General features: G+C 35.2%; 1 protein-coding gene across 3 annotated transcripts in view; it reads right to left on the bottom strand.

Annotated features, from left to right (window-relative positions):
- Nucleotides 1-21,489, bottom strand: part of UGGT1 (UDP-glucose glycoprotein glucosyltransferase 1) — a 100,915-nt gene that overhangs the window by 67,877 nt on the left and 11,549 nt on the right. For all 3 annotated transcript variants that reach the window (XM_072613481.1, XM_072613479.1, XM_072613480.1), the window contains exons 2-5: nt 19,849-19,978; nt 5,716-5,798; nt 2,662-2,792; nt 1,519-1,631 (exon numbers count right to left, since the gene is read on the bottom strand). In XM_072613481.1, the coding sequence (XP_072469582.1) occupies nt 1,519-1,631; nt 2,662-2,792; nt 5,716-5,798; nt 19,849-19,978 (457 nt within the window). The remainder of the gene's footprint in view (nt 1-1,518; nt 1,632-2,661; nt 2,793-5,715; nt 5,799-19,848; nt 19,979-21,489) is intronic.

Here is a 21,489-nt window from a genome sequence, read left to right as displayed (position 1 = left end):
GAATTTGAGAGATGTTGTAAAGTTAAAGGCCACAAGACTTAGCAACTGACTGGATATAAGATGTGAGGAAGAAAAAAATAGACAAAGATGACTACAAAGAAGCAAACCTGGGTCATCTGAAAGATGGTGGGAGTCTGGACAGAAAAAAGAATGTTTGAAAAGGTGACAAATCTGGGGAGAAATGTAATGAATTCTATTAATGTGTTAGTAAAGGGTTTTGTTTTTCTCCTGTTCTTGACAGGAGGTTAGAATGGGGACAGGAGGGTGAAAAGGAAAATTTTGACTGATCAGAGTAAATAAATTTTTTTTAATTTTAAAAAGGAAATATGAGTTCTGTTGAGGTTGAGATGTCTATAGAATATACAGTGGGAGATGTCCAATAGGTCAATGCTTAATAGTTGGTGATGATGCAAGACTGTAACAGAAGAGAGAAGACAGGACTAAATGTATAAATTTAGGAACCTTCTGCAAAGAGAGCATGGCTGAATCCATGAAAGCTGAGGAATTTAGAGAGTATATGGGAAGGAGAAAAGAGACCCCTAGGACAGAGTCCTGCAGGACTCTCAAAAACCAGAAGAGGGCATGGATGAGGATACTACAGAGGAAATGGAGACTCTCTCATTTTAAAAATAAGGAAACTAGGTCCCAGGAAGATTAGGCAAGTTTTCTAAGACTGTCAACGATATAATCTAGCTCCAAACAAAGAATGAAATCAAAGTTACCGCTCATATTTTAAAAAATATTAAAGTCAAACAAAATAATGAATTTCTATTACTGAACATATGAACAATTTGAGAGAACTGTCTCAACATTTCATTAATATGCAGCCAATACCCATTTTGACATTTCAATACCTAAGGCATATATAATAAACATAACACCATAAGTGAATAAGATTACAATTAAAAACTAGCAGAAGATAAGGGAACTCGATGCCCCAGAGACATAGTAAAATATCTACCTCCAATTTAGCTTTCACAAATAACCTAACTGTGGGAAAAATAATTTTTTAATTACTGACATAATATTCTAATAAAATTTGAATTATTTAATTTAAATTATCTAGATTTAATTTAAATTATTTAAATAGTCTTAATTGTTTGAAAACTAGATTTTTATAGAATATTATCACAAACATCCCCAATTTGTAGTGCTTCTTAAAAAATGCAAATTTTTCAAATGAAGTTAATAAACAAACTTCGTACATAGTCCTAAGATACAAATAATAGTGTAATGGTCAATGAATACTAGAGACATTAAATAAAAAAGAATAAATTTTAAAATAAAAATAACACATAACACATATGAGAATGCCACTTGGTGTAATGAGTAAGACACTGCACTTGAAATCAGGAAGACCTGGATTTCAATTAAACCTCTCTGTGTCTCAGTTTCTTCACCTATAAAGGGAGAGGTTTGGACTTGGTCTCCAAGGTTCTTTTCAGCTCTAAAATCTATGATCTATGGTCCTAAGATTACATGTTATTGATAGGAAAATTTTAGAGACACACACTCTACCTTTTAGATGCTGTCTGTAAAAGTGCTCCAAGTGTGTCAAAATCACAAGCTGTCTCTCCATGCACTGAAAAGAATGAGTGACAACCTTTTGGTGGAGGTTCATCAGCTGCTATCTGCCAGGTAAAATAAGAGTAATTTTTAAAAGTAATTTCTAGCCAAAGAGAAAAAATAAAATAGTCCAACTATGGATGCAATCCTACTTCTTCCAAACACCCAACCCCATTATTTAAATTCAAAGGTGCTATCTTTCTAAAACTGTTTCTTCATTTGCAAAATGAGGGGATTAGGGTATATTATTTTGAAAGTCTCTTCCAGTTCTAACATTCTATGACTCTGATTCAATGTCTCAAACAGTAACAAGATATCTGCAAAATGGAGTCTAACTTGAAAATGTTAAAAACATCAATTTTAACTTCGAAGGTACAGGCAATTCACTTTAGGTAAATGAGCCATGAAATGTAATATGAATGCAAATGGAAAGAATGATAAATGTCCTAAAAAAATGAGCTGTGGCAAGCAGAAAAGGGACCAAAAGAAGGGTAAGTGGAAAAGGTTTAATTATGTAAAGAGTATAATGAAATGTTCTAAGAGAAAGACAAAACAAGATGCACAAATTCAATGGATGTATAATGACAGACATAAATATAAGGGTTTAATGAGATATCATGTCTGCAAGTTTAATTAAATGTGGGTTCACATACTTGGATGTAATGAGATAGGAAAAGGAAAAGGTATTATGAGATCCCTTATACTTCTGTAAATTAATCTGTTTACCAAAAAATGACATAGCTAAACAGAAATAAAGGGAAGTGAGCAAAGGAATGGCACATTCACAAAGCTATTTGTCTTAGAAATTTAGGAGTGTGGCATTTTGGAATAGGGATAATTTAGGTGAAATATATTCTGCTTTTTTCATCCAAAATGGGTGAGACAGAATTCCCAAACAGAATTTACGATTTAACAACTACAAATAAGGGTCATTATATACAAACAAGAAGTTAGTTTAAACAAGAGATCCCAAGCAGGCATTTTGTATGTCGTCAATGTATAGATTAACCAATTAACATCTACTCAATGTTCAGATTGATGATATCATGATTCTGCTGGAATAATTGTTCTATAAAGGTACTGGTATGTACTAACCTGTTGGAAGGCTTGAACGGTAGCTGAATAGGAGCGAAGAGACAGAGAAAATTTCAGCAAGTTCTGCTGAAGAGGTGACAGATAATGAAATGCTGTCTTCAACAGTTCATGATAATAGGAATAATCAGTACCTGTCAAAGAAGAAAACAAAGAATCAAAAATTATACATGATTACAAATGATCAATTCAATTACTATACCTAAAAATTATTTTAAAAAACAAAATATCTAAGTTATCCCAGGATTGTGATATTAGGACTATGCTATCTAATCAACCCACAAGCATTTATTAAGCACCTACTATGTTGCTCAATAAGAATCTAATAAGTGCCTACTATGTGCAAGGTACTATGCAAGGTTCTGAGGAAACAAAGACAAAAAGGAATCAATCCCTGTTCTCAGGAAGCTCATATTCCATCAGAGGAAATGTATAAGTAAATAAGGGCATAAAATGATACAAAATAAATTCAAGGTAACTTTGGGCAATAGCACTGGCATCTGAGGTAATAAAAGAAAAGCTTCATGTAGAAAGTGGTACTTAAGCTAATTCTTGAAATAAACAAGGTTTTCCAAGAAGCTGAAATGAGGAGGAAACATATTCCAGGCATAGGGCAGAGCCAATGCAAAAGCATAGAGACAAGAGAAAGGGTATCTTCAAAAGGAACAGCAAGAATGCCAGCCTGACTGGATGGTAATATGAAGGAAGACAAGTAACACACAACTATAAAGATATGTTGGGACCAGGTAATGAAGAAGTTTGAATGCCAAACACAAGTTTATATTTAATCAAAGGAACAACAAGGAGATAATAGGGAGCATTTAGTAAAGGACTGGTAGGGTCAAACTTAGAACAAGAAAATCACTTTGGCAATTGTATGAAGGACAGACTGAAAAGGGGAGAGACTTGACTTAAGAGGATATGAAGCTATGGAAACAGTCTAGGTAAGAAGTGATGAAGGCTCAAACTAAGAGAGTGATCACAGGAATAGAGAGAAAAGACAAGATCTGGCAAACTAGTTGTCTATGTGATGTAAGGGGTCAAAGACAATACTAGTACTGGGTTATTGGAAAGATGGTAGTACAGAAACAGAAAAAAAACAAAGTGTGACCAAAGCTACAGAGGGAGACTAGAGCTGAATATAAAGATGAAAGTCATCTGCATAGACACAATAATCATACAGCCATGACAGCTGATGTCACTATATGAAGAAGAAAAGAAAAGAGCTCAAGACAGAGCTCACAGTTACGAAGCATGACATGGATGAAAATCTAGAAGCCAGAGCCAAACATGTAGGAGGAAAATCAAGAGACAGCAGTCATAAAAACCCACGGAGGAGAAAGTGTCCAGGAAGAAAGGGTTCCACAGGCAAAGTCAAAGGCAGCAGAAAGGTCAAGAGGAGAAGGACTGAGAAAAGGAAAACAGATGTGGTCATTAATAAAGCATCAAAAACCTTGAAGAGAAACTTTTCAGTTAACAGACAAGGTCTGCAAAGAAGTTCATGGAAGAAACATGTATAGACAGCTTTTGCTAGTAGTTTGATTGTGAAAGAGAAGACCTATATGAGATGACAGTTTGAAGGTATAGACATTTTTTTTTCTCCAGGAATGAGGTTTGGGTGGATTCCTAGGCAACAGGAAAAGAGTGAAGAGTAAAGAGGGGGAAAAATTGTGGGTTACCGTAATGAAGAAAAGGGAAATGGATGGAATCAAGGTAACATGAAGAGCAGCTATCCTTGGGAGGAAGAAAGATCACCTCTTTAAGGAGGCAAAGGAAGAGAGACTAGGAGATTAATCAGGTCTAAGAGATGTAGAGAAAGGAAGAAGGAGCTCATAGAAAATGGCCTCTATTCTGAGAAAGTTCTTAGTAGACAGTGGAAGAAAGAAAGTAGATATAATGAATGAAAGGGAAAAAGTACAAGAGTAATGGCTATTTTTAAAGTTTTGGAGAAAGTTTTGCAATGGAAATTAAGGCAATTTACAACATGACTAATATGGAAATGTCTGGTATGACTACACATGTATAACCGATATCAAATTATTCACCTTCTCAATGAAGGGGGTAGAGATGGAGCAAAAGGATTTGGAACTCAAAATTTTAAAAACAATTTTGTTGAAAATTGTTTTTATATGTAATTGGGGAAAAACAAAATATTAAATAAAAAGAAATAAGAAACATCAAAAGAAAAAGAAGACCTCAGCATTTGATAAATAAGAGCTATTCTTTTATTTTTAAAAAGTTTTCCTGCTTCGTTCAAGGAAATGAAACATTTCTATAACCAGCTTCTATCAGCCAAAAGTGCCATGAGTAATATAGACATATTATAGTTATTAATTATAACACAACTCACTTTAAATTTCATTACGAAGCACAATTATATAAATTTGGCCCAATAAAAAGCAAACTGATTTTTGAGAATTCAAAACAATTCTAGCTCGTTCTAAGTTATAAAAGTAAAATCTGAAGATACATATTTCAAACATTTTAATATCCCTAAAGACTGTTAAAGTTTAGACCATATCTTTTCAGAGCTGAATTTGGTATTCTGCCACTCAAGTTCTTGATGAGCTTTTTAGCTGGTAGAAAGAATACTTATATTCATAAGTATACATAATGGAACACATTATGCATAACATTAATAATGAGCACAATGGTGATAAGTGATCAACTAAACAATTAGTTCACAAATTAAGATGAGTTTTCTCTTACTATATTTCCTAGACCAAAGGCTGAATCATGTTCAAGTCAAAATTTGTTATTTACTGAAATAACCTACAATAAATTTCATCATCAGAAAATATTTAAACTTTTTTTTTTTGCTTTAGCCATTCAGGACAAAAGTACTAAGACAAAGAAATCACTTCTAACACAATTGCTAAGAATTGTATCTAACCTATTATTACTCTGTCCTAACTCTACTACTTCTCAACTTAAGTCATTTAACAACAAAAAATTTTTTTTACCTTCTACACTTCATATACAACAAAGGAAATCACAGTATAAAGAGAAAGAACAGACAAAAAAAAAAAGTCAAAGCAGTATTTACTGCAATTTTACCATCATGATTCGTTGATCCAATATTTTCACTGGCTTCTACAAAATTCCAAAATTTCTCTTGACTGTCTTCTGCTAAAAATTCACTGGGAGAAAAGCAGGAAATGTCAAAAGGAGGGGAAAAAAATCTTTAAAATCAACCAGCAAAACTATAGTAATAAAGAAAGCAAAACAATTAACAAAGTTGATAGTTTCCTAATTCAGATTCTAATGCAAGTAAATGAAACCAATGAATGACTCAGTAACTGTTTACAAAGTTTGGAATAAGAGAAGAGTAGAAATGTCTGAAGTCAGTCGAAAAGTCCATTAAAAAAGAAAGTTTAAAAAGCTCCAGATATTCAAAAACATTGTCAAGTAGAAACATGAGATAAAGGATAAGAAACATTCAATTCCAGTAATGGCGCTGTGTACTGAATTTGCTGGGAGACCTAAGACAAGATAAACATCTGAGTTTCTTAAATTTCTTGGAATGTAATACTATAGTATGTACAATATGGAAACTCTTCCAGTCAGTATTTTGCTTCACATTTTAAAAATCTTACTTTAATGCCTCATTGTGAACACCAGGTAACACCAACAGAAGGCAGTCTCTAACAGCTTCTACCATGCTGGAAGATGCTTTAAATATGATCCAATAAATCAGCAAGTACTTATCAAGGACCTACTATATGCCACACACCATACTAGGCACTGCAGAATACATATAGAAGGAATAAAAAGATCTCTACTCACAATAAGCTTATATATTCTAATAAAAAGTACATATAAAAATGTATATTTATATATATAATATACATACTATAACAGATATGTATGTATAAACACACATACATATACATATGTATGTATTCATGTGAGTAGGTATGTGTGTATGTAATCAGATATAAGCAAAAAATCAAATCTGTTTTTCCAAGACCTATCTAAGTACAGAAAGGTTCATATTCATAAATTCTTTGGTCATGGCAACCTATAAAACCTTATGGTTTAAAAACCTCAAAAATACTTGGTCTTATTCCACCCCCTTCTGTTTTTGCAATGAGGGTGACAAAGCAGTGGGGAAAGAGGATGCATGACATTAAAAATCTGAGTTTTTATGCCATTTATAAATATTAACTTAGACACTGTCAGATGACTGTCTAATAACCAAAGACTAGGCATCCCACATCAGGAACTAGATGATATAAATCATGATATTCTTGCTATAAATGAATCCAGAAAAGGAATTTGCATCCAAAAGGAAGGAGAGTTCATAGGTTCTCCCTGAAAAGAGAAATAAGGGAGTTGACCTAGTTGGTTTTATCATGGAACAAAAAGAAACAAGAAACATCATTTCATAGGACATTTGATCATCTTGTTTTGCAAGATTCATGATTAAATACTTGCAAGAATACCACCATGAAAATAATTACAGCAAATGTCCTTGTGGAAGATGATGGAGTATTAACCCTTTATTTAAAAAAAACACAACCTATAAGCCTCTCAAAACTGAATCAAGATATATTTTTAAATTTTAGTAACTCAGAGTACTCTGGTAAGAACATAGAGTAAGTCAGAAAACTTTCAGTTCTCCAAATTTCTTCCACAAAAAAAACCAGAACATTACCTCAGAGCATCAGAAATAAACATGGGGTAAAGCAGTTGTCCTCCTAAGACAATTTGAGAAGACCCCAGGAAAGGCCACGCCTTCAGTGGTGGGGGTAAGTGTAAACACCTTCAAACCTACCCTACAGAATCAAGAAACAAGCCCTGGGGACAGCTGAGTTGAGAGGCAGCCTCCATCTTAGAAATGTCTGGGTCTGACGGCTGAGTAGGAAAAGACTGAAGGACTTTCTACTGCTGAGGGACATCAAGCACAGCTGTGCTAGCCTGGGTTGGGCAGCCACTGAGGGGCGGGGACCCTGTTGGCTGTGGGCATGTGGGCACTTAGAAGAGAACAGAGTTCCTGGTTTCAGTTCCAAGGCAGAGGGGACAGCTGTAGTTTGTAGCCATCCAAGTGACCACAGGGAGCAAGAGCATGTGCAGGACAGTGTGGCTGGGGGCCCCAGCTGTGGCTTAGGAATGGGGAGGAAAGCCCAAGCTTTTTGAGAAGATAACAGTAAGGACCTGAAGCTTAGGGTATCACTCTCCATATCTTGGGACTACAATTTGATTACACTAATAGCTGCTAAATACAAAATAAAACAAAAAATAAAGAAAGAAAAATGAGCAAAGGAGAAAGAACCCAACCATAGAGAGCCACTATGGGGATAGAGAAGATCTGGTTTCAAATTCAGAGGATGATAATGGAGCTTAGAAAGCCACTTCTTTTTCAATGAGAAACATCAAATGTCCCATGCACAAAAAGAGTTCTTGGAAGAACTTAAAAAAGGACTTTAAAAAAAAGTCAAATAAGAGAGATCAAGGAAAAATGAGAGAAAAATAAAAGCAATTCAAGAAAATGAAGAAAACTATAAAAAAGGAAGTCAACCAACTGGAAATAGAGAATCAAAAATTTAAGGAAGAAAATAATTCCTTGAAAACTAGAATTGGGCAAGGAGAAGCTAATGACATTTTAAGACACCAAGAAATCATAAGACAAAATAAAAGAATGAAAAATAGAAGAGAAAGTGACACACCTCATCAGAAAAACAAGTGATCTGGAGAACAAATCAAAGAGAATAGTCAGACTACCTGAAAATTATGATTAAAAAAAATCTTCAAAAAAAAGATTACAAGAAATTATCACAAAAAAATTGCTCTTAAATTCTAGAACAAGAGGGCAAAGTAGAAAGAGGGAAAAAAAAAAAAATCTACCAATCGCTACCTGAAAGAGATCCCAGGAAGAAAACACAGGAATATCATAGCCAAGTTTCAAAGCTCCCAGGCTAAGGAGAAAATACCGGAAGCAACAAGGTAAAAACTATTCAAATATGGAGTTATAATAAGGATTATAAAAAACCTAGCAGCTAATACAGGACTGTAGGTCTTGAAAAACTATATTCTACAGAGCAAGGGGTCATGGGGTTATAACCAAGGATAACTTACCCAGCAAAATTAAGTAGAATCCTGAATGGAAAAAAAATAAACATTTCACAAACTCAAAGACTTTCAGGTTTTTGTGACAAAATCCAAGAACTTAAGGAAAATTTCAACATATGACATCCAAGACAAATATAAGGTAAACATTAAAGAACAATTATAAGGGACTCAATAAGGTAAAAATGCTTATTTTCTATATGTAAAAATATTAGCATCACTCTTATGATTGTAATCACTATTTGGGCAGTTTGAAAAAGGCATGGGCTGTGCTGAGTATGATGGTATGATTGTAAAAAAATAAAACTGTGTAGGGAGGGATAAAAAGGAGCAATTATCTCATACAAATGAGGCATAAAAGAAAAAAACTGACACAGAAGAAGCTGGTGGGGGGAGAACAGGTAGTGCTGGAATCTTACTGTCATCAGGAATAGGTTAAAGAGTGAACAATGGCAGGGTGGAGCTAAGATGGTGGGGTAGAAAGATGCATATACACTAGCTCTTTCCCCACAGCCCATAAAATACCTGCAAAGAAAGACTCTCAACAAATTCAAGAGCAGCAGAAGCCACAGAACAACAGAGTGGAGGAGATTTCTAGTCCAGGGTGACCTGAAAGGCTGACAGGAAAGGTCTGTCGCACTGGACGTGGAGCAGAACCCAGCCCAGCCTTGGCCGCACAGCACTGGGAGGAGCAGAACCGTGCAGCCTTCAGGGATAGAATCCTCTGCAGCAGCACAGATCCCTCAACCCACAGGTGCCAAAGGTCAGTGAAAGGGAAAAGAAAGCAGGGTGTCCCCATAGCTCCTCAGGCAGCAGCAGCAGAGGCAGGGGCTCCCAAGGCAGGCAGCAGCCCGCATCCAGGCCTCATCATAAAATCCCTGGGGGAACTGAGCCCTGTGTGGCAGCCCTGTCCCCACTTAAACCTCCTAGGGGAATTGAGCAGTTCATCTGAATCTCAGCCCTGAGTGGTGGCCCTGCCCCCTCCTAAACCTCTTGGGGGAATTGAGCAGCTCATCTGAATCTCAGCCCCGCAGTGCTGGCTTGGTGAAACTGCAGGCAAGGTGGTTGTGGAGAAGAAACTCTACTATTTGCAGATTCTGGGCACAAAAGTTTTTGGTTGTTCCCAGACCAGTGTACAAGCTTGATTGGGCCACCCTGAAGGAACTGAGATCTTACAGATCCTCAGAGTATACCCTACTCTTGACAAAGGACCCAAAAGTCAAGTAACTGGTTGGGAAAATGCCCAAAAAAGGCAAAAAAATAAACCTATAGAAGGTTACTTTCCTGGTAAACAGATATCTTCTCCCATCCTTTCAGATGAGGAAGACCAATGATTACCATCAGGGAAAGACATAAAAGTCAAGGCTTCTGTATCCCAAACAACCAAAATAAATATTCAGTGGTCTCAGGCCATGGAAGAGCTCAGAAAGGATTTTGAAAATCAAGTTAGAGAGGTGGAGGAAAAATTGGGAAGAGAGAGAGATGCAAGAAAATTATGAAAAGCGAGACAACAACTTGCTAAAGGAGACCCAAAAAATGCTGAAGAAAATAACACCTTTAAAAATAGGCTAACTCAATTGGAAAAAGAAGTTTAAAAAGCCAATGAGGAGAAGAATGCTTTAAAAAGCAGAATTAGCCAAATGGAAAAGAAGGTTCAAAAGCTAACTGAACAAAATAGTTCTTTAAAAATCAGAATGGAACAGATGGAGGCCAATGACTTTATGAGAAACCAAGAAATCACAAAACAAAACCAAAAGAATGAAAAAAAATGGAAGATAATGTGAAATATCTCATTGGAAAAACAACTGACCTGGAAAATAAATCTAGGAGAGACAATTTAAAAATTATGGGACTACCTGAAAGCCATGATCAAGTAAAGAGCCTAGATATCAACTTTCATGAAATTATCAAGGAAAACCATCCTGATATTCTAGAACCAGAGGGCAAAATCAATAATGAAAGAATCCACCGATCACCTCCTGAAAGAGATACAAAAAGAGAAACTCCTAGGAACATTGTAGCCAAATTTCAGAGTTACCAGGTCAAGGAGAAAATATTGCAAGCAGCTAGAAAGAAACAGTTTGAGTACTGTGGAAATACAAGAAGGATAACACAAGATCTAGCAGCTTCTACATTAAGGGATCGAAGGGCGTGGAATAGGATATTCCATAAGTCAAGGGAACTGGGATTAAAACCAAGAATCACCTACCCAGAAAAACTGAGTATAATACTTCAAGGAAATAAATAGTCATTCAATGATATAGAAGACTTTCAAGCATTTTTGATGAAAAGACCAGAGCTGAAAAGAAAATCTGACTTTCAAACACAAGAATCAAGAGAAGCATGAAAAGGTAAACAGGAAAGAGAAATCATAAAACTTTCTAAAGCTGAACTGTTTACATTCCTACATGAAAAGATAATATTTGTAACTCTTGAGACTTTTCTCAGTATTTGGGTAGGTGGACAGATTATACACTTACACATACATACACACACACACACACACACACACACACACACACACACAGTACAGGTTGAGTTGAATCAGAAGAAATGATATCCATAAAAAAATAAAATTAAATTAAGTGGTGAGAGAGGAAAATACTGGGAGGAGAAAGGAAGAAATGAAATGCAGCAGGCTATCACTCATAAAAGAGATAAGAAAAATCTTGTTCAATGGAGGAGAAAAGGGAGGAGGTAAAAGGGGAAAAGCGTAGCTTACTCTCTTCACATACAGCTTAAGTGGGGAATAACACGCTCACTAAATTTGGTATGAAAATCTATCTTACGCTACAGGAAGCAGGGGAGGAGGTGACAAGTGGGGTGAGGGAGATGATAGAAGGGAGGGCAAATGGGAGAAATCTGTAAACACTTTTGGGAAGGGACAAGGTCAAATGAGAGAACAGAAAAATAGGAGGGGACAGAGTAGGATGGAGGGCAACATAGTTAGTCTTATACAAGATGACTATTATGGAAGTCTTTTGCAAAATGACACATATATAGCCTGTATTGAATTGTTTGGCTTCTCAGTGGGGATGGGTAGGGAAGGAGGGAGAGAAGTTGGAATTCCAAGTATTAGAAACAAATGTTGAGAATTATTATTGCATATAACTGAGAAATAAGAAATACAGGTAATGGGGTATAGAAATTTATCTTGCCCTACAAGAAAAGAGAGAAGATGGGGATAAGGGAAGGGTGGGGTGTGAGAGAAGGGAGGGTACATTGAGGGAAGGGTAATCAGAATGCAAGGTATTTTGGGGTGTGGAGAGGGAAGAGATGGGGAGAAAAATTGGAACTCAAAATCTTGTGGAAATGAATGCCAAAATCTAAAAATAAATAAACAAATCTAAAAGATAAAATAAAATAAATATGCGTTGGCTGATCTAGAACAAATATTGAAAAAACAGACAATGAATTGGATCCAGAGTTGAACAAGCAGAAGACATTGGACTGGAAAGACTTCAGTGCTTTTCATGATGCCAAGATTCTCGCTGAAACAAAAGTTCATCTATTTCTAATCAAATCAATTCAAGAAACATTTGTTAAGTATTTTTACTGTGCAAGGCACTGTGCTTGGTACAAAGACAAAAAAACTGTACCTACTCTCAAGGAGCTCACATTCAACAGGGGATTCTTTTTCTTTTTTTTTTTTTAACAACACTATTCTTCTGGTTATGCTGTATTGCTTTGAGTCATGGAATTCCATAGGCCCTGCAGAATTAAAGTTGAGGGTCACCCAAGGAGCAAAGGAGAGTTACACAATGGGTTGTAACACATTATAAATGAAGATATAAAGGAAAAACAACATAAAAGATGTTAGATAAATGTATTCACGGAAAAAGAGAAGAGCTGGTCACTCAGGGAGAGAATAAGGTATAACTGATAATTAGCCCATGTGCTCCCCTACAACATACAAACTGTCCAGAGCCAATAATAGTTAACATTTATACAGCACTACTATGTAGCAGGCACAATGCTAAGGACTTTACAAATATTATCTCATTTTATACTTCTTAGAAGATGGACCTTGGGAGATTTAGGCACCCCAGGGAAAGATACATGGGATGACAAGTTGCACAGGATTAGTAGGCATGATGAATGGGTTACAATCTGAATAGGTAGAGAGAATAATTTATATCAATGATACCACAGATTATCTAAGTATTGAAGTTTCAATACAAATTTTCAAGCATATATCTTGACTTGATATTGATATAATAACCATAATTTATTTGTAGAATTAAATATTTTCTTTATGCTTGTTTCAACTTTAAACTCACCTAAAATGGCTTTCAAAATCTCCTTCATATTAATGAAACAATCTAAAAATCACTAAAAGAAAATGCAAAACTTGGGTTTAATCAAACTTTATTTGAACCAATATTCACTTTTTAAGACTGGATCTTGTCATGGGTTAGCTAGTTTAAAGCTAACTGACTTTTTTCTCCTACCAAGGAAGAATATTATTTACATGATAGTGATCTGTCACTTTCTAAAAGCAATTTTGCAGCAACCTTCAAGTCTTAACTTCATTTTACCTAGAAAAAAGAATACTTTCCCACAACCTGTCAAAACTAGGGAGTACAAATCTCATTCTACTCCATCACTATATCCAAATACACAGGAAAAATAAAGAACATTTTCTCCCCGGCAATTCAAACAGTTTCCCTATAAAAAGGCTTTTTATAGTAATCATCAAAAATATTCATTTACTAAGAAAAGCCTCCTTGAGTATAGCACCATTTTAACCATTGTACCAAACAGGTTTAACACAATTCCTATCATCCAAGTGTTTACAATATAAAAAATAACAAGGAGTCAGAAATAGTAAGGATCTGTAAAGAAACATACTTACTACGCAAATAAAGTGAATAAATATTTATTCATTGTATTAGTAAGCACCCAAGCATACACTTGAGAGCCTGCTGTACAGGTTTCTAGATCTGCTTTTCTAAAAGGAAAGCAACTTTTGAGGGGTCAATAATCTACTTTAATTACATTCAACAACAGTAAATACAAGCAGAGACAGAAAGACCAAAAGACAGGACTTTTAACTGTCTAACCATAAGCAATACAAACATCACAGATCAACAGACAGAACCAACTGTCTGACTATTACATACATACATAGTTACCAAAGAGAGAAGCACCAACATCTGGGTTTTCATAGCCAGGGGCCTCCTTAACACCTACCCAGAGTCTCATCTGGCACATGAACCTTCTTCCAAAGAGTAAGCCCCAAAGTAAAACCTCACCTCAGAGTATGTATACACTTTTCAGAGGCAGAGGCACAAACCTGTGATCCAGTGCCTTAGTGGAAACAAAAGGTATGGGCCTCCCTACAAAACAAGCCTCTCCTAATCAGGCTTCCCTTAATAGGCTTCACCTGAGGTCTATTACCGGGCAGGGAAGATCTTTAACTCTTCCCCCATTCACCATTAATATTACATCTATGTACAAGCAAAGAAGGTATAAAGTAGCAGTTCATAAAGAGGGCATGATAACGAGATATAAGATCTGAAGATTGGCAGTATGCTATCAGAATAAAAAATAAATATCTATCATACAATTATAGAAGATATTTTCTGATAATTTTATTTTTTGTTTACCTCAAACAAATATGGTTTATGTATTCTAAAGTCTTATGAGTATTAAATGCCATAAAGGACTAAGAAAATTAGCTTCTAGGTACTCTGGAACAGAACTTTCCAAAATTAGAGTCTAGAGTTGTTTAGGGAGAAGAGACCAATACATGATTATAAGGAACCCTTCCAAGACTTTAAAATATACTACAAACCATTACCATCAACATTATCTGTCAAAAAACAGAGAAACAGATCAATGACACAGAACAGAGATATCAGGCAGTCAAATACATATAGAAGACTATTATATATTTTCTTTATATAGGAAACAGAAATTGGTATACTTAGAAAGACCAATTAGCATTCTGGAAGGAAACTTCTATATCTCACAGCATATTCCTCAGTGAATTCCAGCTAAATGAGATGAGAGACTTAAGTGTAAGAAAAGGATTTTAATATTGAATTTTTTTTTTTAAAGGGGCAAAGTGCTTATCTCAGTTGTGTGATCAAGTGACTCCCTCCCCTTCCCTTCCTTAAATAGAGGATACTAGTAGGGATAAGATGGCTAAATATAAAAAAATTTTCTACAACTATAATAAAAATCTAAAAATAGGAAATAAAAATTAAATGTCTAAAATACAGGAAGAACTATTAAAAAATTTACAAAGGCAGTTCCCAATCCCCATTAAATAGTTAAGGGATATGAACACAGATTGTTAATACTTGGAAAAGTGCTCAGCCTCAGAGATGGAAATTAGAATAACTTTGAGATACCTCCAAAATTGGCAAAAATAATTGAGAACAACAAAACTCTAAATTGGTGAGGTTATGGATTAATTGATACACTCATTTATTAGTAGTACAATTATAAATTATCAGAATCTTTTGAGAATGTAACCTGACAATGTATCCTAAAAAAATTACAAAAATATCCTTTTAATCCATCCTTTGACATTGTTGGGAACATACCCTTAGAATGTTATCCAAAAGGAAAAAAAAAGAGCTACTATTTCAAAGATTTTTAAAGCAGTATAATTCACAATTGCAAAAACAACCAAAAAAATCCAGAAGCATTTTTTAGTATGTTGATTAGTTTGGTGTATTGATAATGCACTTTTTGCTTACTGTTAATATAATTTTGCTTCTTAATGGGAAGATCTTTCCCATCCATTAATAGGTCCATGTGACCTGCTTAAGTCACATGGAAGTCTGAGTCACATGAGTCTAAGTCACATGGAACAGGAAGGAGAAGAGCAGGAAGAGGTGGAGCTAGAGCAGAGCTGAGAGGAAATTAGTCAGAGAGCAGTCAGAATTAGGAAGGATACAGGCAAGTAGTCAGCTGGCTAGTTGCAAGTGAGAGTTTGCTTGCGATTTGTTTAATGGAGCTGGTTTGTGGGAAGCCCAGCAGGGGAAAGGCTTCGGGATGGTGTTGTTCTCTGCATTGTTATTGTGTACAGATACTATGTTACCATGATGGATTTGGCTCTCTGCTGTCTGAATAAATATTTTGGTTCTATCTTCCATGTGGACAGTCTGTTGTATTTCACAATTCAGAACTGCACCGGGATATTCATAGCCGCCATAGGCATTGAGTATCCTGTTAGCGTTACATGTGGCTGTTACTTTTTTTCAAATCTGTATTTGCTCATGTAAGAGGAAGAGGTTTATACATTAGGAAATGAAGGTAAATTATAAGCAAAAGATATCCATAAAACTGGACGTACACCCAATGTCCAATAATAGAACAGTTAGATCAATTCTGACACACTGATAGAATGGAATAGTATGACGAATATAAAGGAATCTAGAAGGACCTTTATGATAAAACAAGAAAAAAAAAGCAGAAACAAAAGAATAGAATAACACACTATTATAATAAGGAAAAACAAATGGGAAAGAGGCTAAGAATTCTTGGCAGACTTAAATGCAACATTTTATATAGTGAAATTCATATGTTTAAATTTAAGTAGTTGCAAGCAAGTTTAACTGTTTGTATTGATACTTAATATTTATAATAAATCTTTTAAAAGGGATCTCTAACTCTCATAGCTATCCAATTAAAGTAATATGGCGATCTCCACCCACTCATTAAAAGATAGTCAAACATAAACCTAAAGTATTACTTTTACCATCTGCTTTTAACATTGTTCCTAGTATAATGAAATAGCTTCTCTGGAACCTAAATATCTTCTTTATTATATACAGTGTAATAATTAACTCATACACAAATATGGACATAAAAACTGACACGAACTTTTCTACTTTTCTACAAGGTTTATCATAGAAAAAGGTGTTTTAAATTAAGCCTTAAGTTATAGCTGACAAATTTCAATATGATCTAGTCCAAATTATGACTCCATGATACTTATTCTGAAAAAATTTTTTAAAAAAAGGAAAATTGTCTGGTATCCTTTATAAGCAATTATTTTAAAAGCTGAATTTAAAAAAGGGACCAAGTGCTACCTTACCAGAGCACATTTTCTTAGGATTTGAAATGTCAGTTAGGAGGAGACTAACTAGCCTGAAAGCTGTCTTTCCTTACAAGGATGTTAAAAAGAACTTATTTACATTACATTTCTAACTAGTATATTTCTTCTTCTGCAGTAAAGACAAAAGTCTCTCACAACATACCCAGAGTTCTTGGAGAGACTAAGACAAAAAACCTGAGGGCTTTTCTTTTCAGTTTCAGAAATTAAAACCGGGCCATTCTCTAGAGATGGGATAACTCTGAATGAACAAAGTTCATCCACTGAACTTTCAAATTCAACCAGCCGGATCACTATCTCAGTTTAAAAGTGGGTGAAGTTGAAATAGGGGATGCCAGAGTAAAGATAATTGGAGAAATTACTGTGGGGAGAGGGGAAGAAAAAAAGGCATAAAGAATATCTATGACAGGAAAAAAAATAAAGAAGATACAGGTTTCTAGAAACTGGAAACGGCAAATATATAAAAGTACCAAGAATGACAATCACAACATAATCCCTTCTTAATACCTTAAAGGATAAGCCCAAAATAGTGATAGATGACAATATGAAAATATGAAAAAATTTCTGGCCAGGCTAGGCACAGTCTACAAACAGTGGGTATCAAGTGGTTTGGGACTATCCAGCAGCTAATGTTCTTTTTAAATTTATGTTAAGGCATTTCAAAAACTCAAAAAGGCTTTTGGGTTCACTTCAGAAGCAAAAAAAGTCTTAGGAACACAATATTTTATAAATAAGTTTTTTTTCCCAAGTTTCTTAGAAAAAATGGCTACAAGGCACTATTTAGTATATGGAGGCTACATTGACTGAGTAAAAATATGAGTTAATGAAACGCAAGTTCACCATAAGTTTTAAGCATATTATCAAGAAACATTGGATAATTGAATAGTGATAAAGATTATCAACAAGATGTTAGCCAATTTCACTCATTTGAAATTAGACAAAGTCCTTAAAATTATAATATAAACAATCAGGAAAAGAAGTAATCCAGTTATGCCAAGAACATTTAGGGACCTTAAGTTAGTCACTTATATTAACACTCTATTAAGAGTGTTTTCCAAACGAATTTGTCCAAAGAACACTCTCTGCCTGTACAATTCTACTGACAGCAGACAAAAATGTTGGTCTAGGGAACTTGAGGGTTATAATACACGAAGGATAAAAGGATGTTGGGAAAATTATCAAACAAAATAAAGTCAAGCACTTTTTATAATGAAAAATTATAACAAGTATTTTTACCCCATATACAATTTCACAATAACTGTTTTATAGAGGGAAAAATATCAACATCAAAACTTGCTCACAAAAACTATTCAATACACATGCCAAAGAACACCAGAGTCTCACTGAGCACTATTTGAAAAATGTTTATAAGAACATTTTACATCTAATATACCTTCTGTATATGAAGGGCTCAAACCCTTCCAAAAATTTTATGCATTGGTTCTTTCTTCATTATCATATATTCCACATATGTCTTCTTCTGTACCATCGAGGCATCGAGGTAGCCTTGGATTCTTGAAGGTTATGCCAGTGATATACAATTTCTGGCAGATTCTACCCAACTAGACGGGCACTGAGAACAGTGCCTGGGAAAGACTATGCTTGCTATCCAAAGACCTGGCTAAGTTTGGTAAGACCAGTCACCAGCAAGCTAGTCAGCAGGTGATTAATTCTAAATTTTGAATTCATGAAACAAAAATAAAAGTTATAAATCTGATACAACCCTTCCTTCAGCTTCTTCAGTGACATCAGTGGAACAGTGAGAAAGGAGGTGGAAGGTGTTGGGGGGTGAGGGAAGGATAGGGCTGCTAAAAAAAAAAAAACACATTTGTGAGACTAAATATAAACATTAGTTTAACTACTGGAGGTCAAAATATGAGATCTTTGACTCACAAAAGCTGAGGAACTGCTGGAGAAACTATCTACCATCAAATACTAAAAGATCTGAAAGAAGGCCTTCAGTATGTTAGGCCAAAACTCTGTAAGACTTATTTATGGGAGGCATGGCCAAGAATCACACAGGATGAAAAAGCATGGAAGGGTTATGATCTGTAGCAGAAGTTCCCATATAATGAGATGTTCCATTGAAATATCATAGAATCACTATGACATGTAGAGAATAAGTATGCATTATCACACTACAACTGAGAAGGGTGAGGGGCAAGAGAGTTAAGTAAGCAACTGACTTGGGACCACGTACCAAGTCTGAAGGACTTCCAAAAAAGCCAATTAGTGTTTTCTCCTTTGTCAAGCAAGCTGTCCCCTACATTAAAAAAAACCCACAGTATTTCATAATAAGTCTTTCAAATTTTTCTGGGATTAAGGGGAAATGTAAAAATAACAAAAAAGTTTAAGCTGAGAAGAAACTATAATGATCACTTCAAAATATAGCCAACAATAAGAATCCCAAGGTTTTAGTGAAATAAAGTGACTACAACATTAACAATTCACAATCTTCCTTCCACCACACTGAGCCCCACTAAAGTGGCAACATGCCTACATTTCTCTTTTTACTTGTTTCATTCCCATCAAAAACGGGCTTTCTGTAAAATTTAATGATACTGCTTAGTACTAAGCACACAGAGAGCAGAGGGAAGGAACCCAAAAAGCACTGGAATTAAACATAATTAAACAATTGGGAATGAACTAAATTCACTCAATTTTCCTTTGTTCATTATGACCTCCCAAGTCTTTATGCTACAATACCGTTCCTTGTCCATCTTTTCAAACCTTCTTTATCAACTATTTTCTCAGAAAATGTTTTCCAAATAGGAGTCACTGACATAAAATTCTTTCTAACCTTTAGTTACAATGTAAATAATCTAATTTATTCAATACCTTTACTTCATATATTGTATTAATATCTATGCCACATCACTTCTTCCACAAAGCAGTAACCAATTTCTTTTGTATAGCATAGCTCTACACTGAGAAGGTACTTAATAAATGCTTTTGATGATGATAATTCCAGAATGATTTATTGTACATCCATTGTCAAATTTATTTTCTGTTTAACTCAGATAGGTCAAAGAACTAACCATGCTTCTTACCTTGCTTCTAGTAATAACGGAGTAGAAAACCATTTTGTAGTAAGAGATGTCGTAATAGCTTTAGAATCTGCCTTTGCTGAGGAGATAAACAGGCACAGTGCAATCAGAATTTCCATTCTGGAGTTAATACCTAAGTGGGGGGAAAAAGCATCAGATTTAATTTTAAAATCATATTTTTTAAATGTTAAGTCTTTTAAGAAGGAAAAAGTACCAAAAGTGAAGGCAAAACAAGGGAATGACTGTGAAGGATGGCATGCAACACAGTATAGTATTTAGCATGTACAAGATGGTCAACAAAGGATCAATAATTGACATAGTCAAACCTAAAATATTTCTTATGTGGTTCTCTTAATTAACAGCTTTTAAAATAATACAGGCATTTCCTAACATAACTTCCTCACTCTACTCCAGAAGACACTTCCAAATAGCAAAGAAAAACAATTCAGCAAAACCAACCAAAATAACCATGTCTGACCCATCATGACCCTTTCCACAATGGTAATCTCCCATCTTTCTACCAAGGGCAATGCATAATTCATACTGTTTGCTAGGACCATAATTAATCATTGCAATTAATTTTAGTTCAGAGAACTTTTAGTGAAGTAAACAAATAAACAAGCATTTATTAAGCACCTACTATACATGTGCTATGCACTAAACATGGAGGACACAGACTTGGGAGAGGCTTGTTGCAGAAAGCGAGGTTATTCTAAATGAGACTTGAAGGAGGAAACTAGGACAATCAGTGAAAATGCCCAGACTCAGGACATGGAGTGTCCTGTAAAAGAGTCTCTGTATCAGAGAATAAGGGGAAGAGGAGAGGGAGGGGACATAAAGTGTAAAAAAAGGAAGAAGGGGCCAGGTTATCTCTTAGAACTTTCCAGATAACTCTCCACCTTCCATCAGCAGCTACCATCACCCAGGAAAAACTGATTAACAGAACTCTCATCACCATGCTAATTAACTCAGTTTTGATATTCCCCACCTTTTTCAACTCCTTCAGTTGCCTTTCCCCTCATATTGGAGGGCTGGAAGATGGAACAATAAACTCCTTCCAAAGCCTTCCTTTGTAGAGGGCTCTGAAGTTTCTAAACTTTCCAGTTAACTCTCCATTTTTCCTTCAGCAACATTTTTGGTTTCAGGAACATTATGCCCAAGCACCAGGGTACTACCTGATAGCCCAACCTTCCCCTCGCCTTTTCAGCTTCCTTTTGTGTGTTGTCTTGCCCCATTAGAATTAAGCTCCTTTAGATTAAGGAATGCCTGGCACATAGTAGACACTTCATAAAAATTTAACAAATTGATTTTAAGGGTTTTAAATCCAGAGGATCTTATGTTTGATTCTAAAAGTTAATAGGAAGCCTCTAGAATGGGGCTGGGGGAGGGGAGAAAGTGACAAGGTCAAACCTGCTTAAGATCACTTTGGCAGCTGAGCAGAAAGTAGACCAGGTGGAGGAACAGGGAGAGACTTAAGGCAAGGAAACCGACAAGATCTTTTGCTACTGTTTTCATTTACATGTTGTTGTCATTAACAAGAGTATTTTTTAGTGCTGTGACATCACTTAATTTCAAAGGGATACTATGAAATACCAACTATAAATATGAAAAGGATTATCAGGAGCACAATGAACTTAGGCCACC

The sequence above is a fragment of the Notamacropus eugenii genome, chromosome 5, assembly GCF_028372415.1.
Source record: "Notamacropus eugenii isolate mMacEug1 chromosome 5, mMacEug1.pri_v2, whole genome shotgun sequence".
Lineage (NCBI taxonomy): Eukaryota > Metazoa > Chordata > Mammalia > Diprotodontia > Macropodidae > Notamacropus > Notamacropus eugenii.
The sequence above is the reverse complement of the archived record's forward strand: the minus strand, read 5'-3'. Positions and strand labels throughout refer to the sequence as shown.